We start from the raw sequence: 5,339 nt of genomic DNA, 5'->3' as shown, positions 1-5,339 counted from the left end.
ATTACTTCTAAACCACCTATCATCTATATGATCATTGATCTACGCTGTAAGACTGCTCCTCCTATGTTTCTATAAGCCCGTTAATATCTATGATGCCCCTATCTTCGCTTGTACTCCCTCCGTTCCAAAATAGATGACCCTACTTTGGGTCATCTATTTTGAAACGGAGGGAGTAAGTCTGATTTTATTTTATGAATGTGCATTACAATAACGCAGTTATGTTGCTGTATCTTACTATTGCAAGCAGTGCATTCAAAGTTCTATTTGTGAAGTGAGTTCATCAATATTTTCATCTAAATGTCCTACCCACAGCGCCGAAGACCAAATGAAAAGTTCGGTCACCTACCTGGCAATGCACAGAAACACCTCAAGCAATGTGCCATGGGCACGCCCCTACCGCTAGTGAAAGAAAAATGACTGGGCTGCCCAACAACTTAGCGTTTTTTTTTCTCTACTTACCGTATATTCTACTAAGCCGAAAAGAGGCGAGGAACATCAGTGAGGATGGTTCACCGGCTACACTGATGATGTAATCAGTGCTGTCACGGGCGATTCTGCCGTGTCTCAACGGAATAAAGCTTACGCGCATCTACTTCAACACAGCACCACATTATTCAATCCGAGCCGTCGGTCGGTTGATCAACGGCAGGAGTCGAGACTTGGAGGCACCGTGCAGGGCCGGCGGAAATCGGAATATATCCCTCCCCTTGTAAAAAGGAATGGAAGCCGACAACAACCACCTTCAACGGCGGCGACTCCACCCAACGCGCAAAGGAGACCCGAGCCGAATCCGCCCACCAAATCGCACCCGCGTCTGCCGCCTCCGCCTGCCGCCGGCGAGATGATGATGCTCGTCAACTGCTCCGGCTGCCGCACGCCGCTGCAGTTGCCTCACGGCGCGCCCTGCATCCGCTGCTCCATCTGCGGCGCCGTCACCAACGTCGCCGCGCCACCCGCGCCTGGCCCCGTCGTCGATCCCGCCCGGGGCGCGCAGGCCACGGCGCCGGCGTGGGGCCCGCCTCCCCCGGCCGCGCACGGGCGGAAGCGCGCCGTGATCTGCGGGATCTCGTACCGCTTCTCCCGCCACGAGCTCAAGGGCTGCATCAACGACGCCAAGTGCATGCGCCACCTCCTCACCACCCGCTTCAGGTTCCCCGACGACTCCATCATCATGCTCACCGGTAAAATCCTCGTCTAAGGTGTTTCCTTCGCTGTTATCACCATGGTTGGACGTTAAATTGCCTACCCACAGTTCCCCGTGTCTGTGCTTCGGCATGTGACGCGTTTGTTTTCTATCTACTATTAGGGTTAGGATAGGATAGAGTAGGGGGATTGGGGGAAAGCTTTGCGCTTTGGATTCATTATCTGCCTGTTAGCTATTTACTACCCCATGCGACCTGTGATGAATGTGTAGAGGAGATGGGGGATGATGAGAAATGGTAATTTGCGTCATTGGTATCGAAAGAGTATATCAGAACAATTATGGTACGGGCCTGTAATTGGGTTAAGATGAATGATTGTTTCGTACAATTATAAATAAATAGTATGAGTTCAGCTGTAAACTGGGATTTTTTTAAACCACTTAACAAGGTTGGTTACTTGGTTTGCTATTTACAATGATCTGTCGCATTGTTCTGTTGAGTTATGCGAATTGAGGTAAAGGTTTATGGACTGGTTTGATCCATTAGCCGTCAATCATGAGCTTTGTTTTTACACCTTGTTAGTTACTTATCGTTACAGGAATCTAATCTAAAGAAATGCAAATGCTCATTTGTCTATTACTTTTAGCTATTTATACTGTCTATTATTCCAAATACCGTAATTAGTCAGAGAAAAGGAAATGCAATTCCACAGGCAGGAACTATCCTGTCCAAACTGAATATGCAAGATCTAGATGGTCTTTGTGTCAAGCATCTATTCTTTTGTGCTCTGTACATTTACTGGGATACTTGATGATAATGTTTTCTTTCTACCATTGAACCTTGATAACCATTATATTCCTACTACTGAGCTGTTGATCAGAATGCAAAGGCTGTATGATGCTAGTTTTGCTTGTCGTTAAGCAAGCTGCTACTGTGGATCTAGATTGTCCACATAATGCATCTTTCACAATATAGGAATGCCACAACCATACTAGGTGCAGAGACTTCAACTCTAATTATAAAGAATATTCTCTTACTATGATATGTTGTTACATTGGATTTAGATTAGGTAATCTAGTAACTGCAAGTTTTTGATTGGTTGTAAACTCTCTGGTACATGTTGTTAGTTTTCTGATGATATCTATTGCAATTTTAGCGCGTCCAACCCGCAATAATCATATGCATATGTTACTTTATTGTTTTGCAGAAGAACAAACCGACCCTTACAAAATCCCAACAAAGCATAACATAAGGATGGCCATGTATTGGCTTTTACAAGGTTGTCAACCTGGAGACTCATTGGTGTTCCATTATTCTGGCCATGGGGCACAACAAAGAAGCTACAGTGGAGATGAAGTTGATGGGATGGATGAAACCCTCTGCCCGTTGGATTTTGAGACACAGGGAATGATTGTGGATGACGAGATAAATGCTGCGCTTGTTAGACCACTTCCCCATGGAGCTAAACTTCATGCACTCATAGATGCTTGCCACAGTGGGACTGCACTTGATTTGCCGTTTCTCTGCAGAATGAGCAGGTTCTTATCTTGTCATGATAAATTACTTATTTTTTAACCTAAAATTGAATCTTATTATCTTGAAATACTTTCTACCTTACTATCCTTGCAAGAAACATGAACTCGTCTTGTTATAATTACATTAAGTTCATGATGATATATTTTGGCACTTGATTAATTTTTCTACTGGAATGTCATTTAAAGACAACATAAGCGAGCTAAAATCTTCTTCGCCAACTTTTTCAGTAGTTGATCTGTTCTTATATGTTACATCCCTTAAGTATCAAATCAAGTTGTTATGTGATTTTTAGTTGTTGTTCAGTGTCATATTTTTGTAGTCCCATGACATTTTTTCATATCATTCAGGATTGCAGCATTTTCAAGATGAATGCTCATAAAAATTGTCCATGGCTTATCAGTTGAAATTTTATCTAGCCTTGGATAATGATGTGCTTTTTGGAGACGAAATTATAGTACTAGTTGTATGCTTCTTCTTGTAGGTTCTGTTTGGGCTCCGTCAATGCAGTGACTAGTATAGATCTACAGAGCATCGAATTCTTTCTATATATCTGATGTAGTGTATCTTCAGCTAAAGTTTCTTACCCATTTTGGTACAGAACTGGGCAATACGTATGGGAAGATCACAGACCGCGATCTGGTGTCTGGAAAGGAACTAGTGGCGGGGAAGCTATTTCATTTAGCGGCTGTGATGATAATCAGACATCAGCGGATACTTCAGTAAGCTCTGACCTACTTATTCTCTCTACTATTTTTGTGATTATTATAAGAATTTCTTTGACAAACCATGCTTTCATGCAGTTTATTTTACTATTTTCTTACTAAGGTTTATTTTACTCTGCTTTAACATGTGATTCACTTGGAATTTTCCCTATCAGGCCTTGTCAAAGATCACTTCGACTGGCGCAATGACATTTTGCTTCATCCAAGCTATTGAACAAGGCCAGGCCACCACATATGGGAGTATCCTGAACTCCATGCGTTCGACAATACGGAACACGGGAAGTGGTGCCTCAATGGCTGGAGGTGGTGCAGTTACATCACTCATTTCAATGCTTCTCACAGGGGGAAGCGCTAGTACTGGTGGATTGAGACAGGTAACTTCTTGGGGTTGGCATATGCATCTCAGAATATCCTTATTGGTAGGTGGAGTTACTTGGGAGCATATTTTTCAGTTACGTGGAATCATCTTTTCAGTTTGGCAACAATATTGACTATTTCTGTCTATTCCTGCAGGAACCACAGCTAACTGCATGTGACACATTTGATGTGTATGCGAAACCATTTTCACTATGATACATTTGTGGTATTCTCCATTGTGTTCTGTGATTCTATCATGAGTCCGGGTTTAACTATCATGTACAGCTAGTTGAAATGGCTCCTTCATATATAGAGCTAACTTTGTATTATTTGATGCTCATATTCGAATTGAAGTGTTTGCCTGCTTTGAATTGTTCCCTGTGAGGGATTCGCCATTTCTTCTGTCACTCAAGACTACATAATAAGATATGGTGCAGGGGCTGGAAAGATTTCAGGTTAATTTACAGTTGATTTTTATCCGTTTATTTTCTTTTTCTTTGAACTTGGAATTGTTGCATTTTTCTTTGTTGCTGAATCTGTGAAGTTGTTAATATTTATTTGATTTTGTACACGTCGGCCAGATCAATAGTTCTGAAACCTATCTAATTTGGCCGATCGTCAGCCTGACTATGTAATACCCACTGCTGGGAGTACGTTCCCTAAAGGAATTTGAAATACCGATGCTCCCTATCTGTTTTAACACAAGGTTTCGCTGATTTCATGTCAGCTACTCCCTCCGTTCCTAAATATAAATCTTTTCTAAAGATTTCAATATGGACTACATATAGATGTATATGAACATAGTTCAGAGTGTAGATTTACTCATTTTGCTCCATATTTTAATATGGACTACATACAGATGTATATGAACATAGTTTAAAGGGTAGATTTACTCATTTTGCTTCATATGTAATTCATATTGGAATCTTTAGAAAGACTTATATTTACTTATATTTAAAAACGGAGGGAGTACAACCGGACCCTTAAATCCTTCCTAAATGTTGGGCTGACAGCAGAGTCATCGCCTGGTCAACGGCCACCCGGTTGGATCCCCACACCCAGCCAAAATGTCCAGGCAAGCCTGATCAAGCCAGTTGTTACACTTTGGGCGATCTTAGGGCATGTACAATGGTGTTATCTTAGGAGTGCCACGTAGGATAAATGATGAAGTGGAGGAGAGAGAACTCATAAGAAAAGGCTTGTCTTCTCTTATTTAAGATAAGACAAGAGATGATCTCTTAGCACAATATGTCTCACCATATTTTTAGAAATGACTAGTTATTGAAGATAAGGCTAAGAGATGATCCATTGTAGACTCTTTTTTTTTGTCATATCTAAATTACATGCAATACTTAAGATAAGACTACCTTATCAACCATTGTACATGCCCTTAAGGCCAACTCCACCGCACGACCCCAAACGGATGTTCGTTTCTGTCCGTTTGGGGTGCGATTTGGCGGACGTCTGGGGACGGACAGACGAAGGAAACCATCTGTGCCCAACGCGCAGCAGGCGCGATTTTACCCCAAACGGACATGCTCTGCCCCGCCCCTAGCTCCCTACTCGCCGCGCTCGAACTCGC

At 42.4% G+C, this 5,339-nt stretch overlaps 1 protein-coding gene across 2 annotated transcripts; it reads left to right on the top strand.

Moving 5' to 3' along the window:
* Positions 1-728: 728 nt before the first annotated feature.
* On the top strand, positions 729-4,128 carry LOC123128177 (metacaspase-1). 2 transcript variants are annotated; one of them, XM_044548121.1, is made up of 5 exons: positions 729-1,181; positions 2,350-2,680; positions 3,277-3,397; positions 3,556-3,774; positions 3,914-4,128. In XM_044548121.1, exons 1-5 carry the CDS (start codon positions 842-844, stop codon positions 3,971-3,973), a joined length of 1,071 nt encoding a protein of 356 aa, XP_044404056.1. In that variant the 5' UTR covers positions 729-841; the 3' UTR covers positions 3,974-4,128. The 2 variants fall into 2 exon arrangements, with proteins under 2 accessions (XP_044404056.1, XP_044404049.1); XM_044548114.1 differs by having other exon boundaries at positions 3,556-3,819.
* The last annotated feature ends 1,211 nt before the right edge of the window (positions 4,129-5,339 follow it).

The sequence above is a fragment of the Triticum aestivum genome, chromosome 1B (assembly GCF_018294505.1).
Source record: "Triticum aestivum cultivar Chinese Spring chromosome 1B, IWGSC CS RefSeq v2.1, whole genome shotgun sequence".
Taxonomy (NCBI): domain Eukaryota; kingdom Viridiplantae; phylum Streptophyta; class Magnoliopsida; order Poales; family Poaceae; genus Triticum; species Triticum aestivum.
The sequence above is the reverse complement of the archived record's forward strand: the minus strand, read 5'-3'. Positions and strand labels throughout refer to the sequence as shown.

What these genes read in the sequence shown, in the direction of transcription:
- LOC123128177 (XM_044548114.1), top strand. Translation starts at nt 842, where the DNA reads ATGATGATGCTCGTCAACTGCTCCGGCTGCCGCACGCCGCTGCAGTTG. An exon ending in CTCCATCATCATGCTCACCG is followed by an intron (nt 1,182 to 2,349) that starts GTAAAATCCTCG and finishes ATTGTTTTGCAG; the next exon opens with AAGAACAAACCGACCCTTAC. An exon ending in TTTCTCTGCAGAATGAGCAG is followed by an intron (nt 2,681 to 3,276) that starts GTTCTTATCTTG and finishes ATTTTGGTACAG; the next exon opens with AACTGGGCAATACGTATGGG.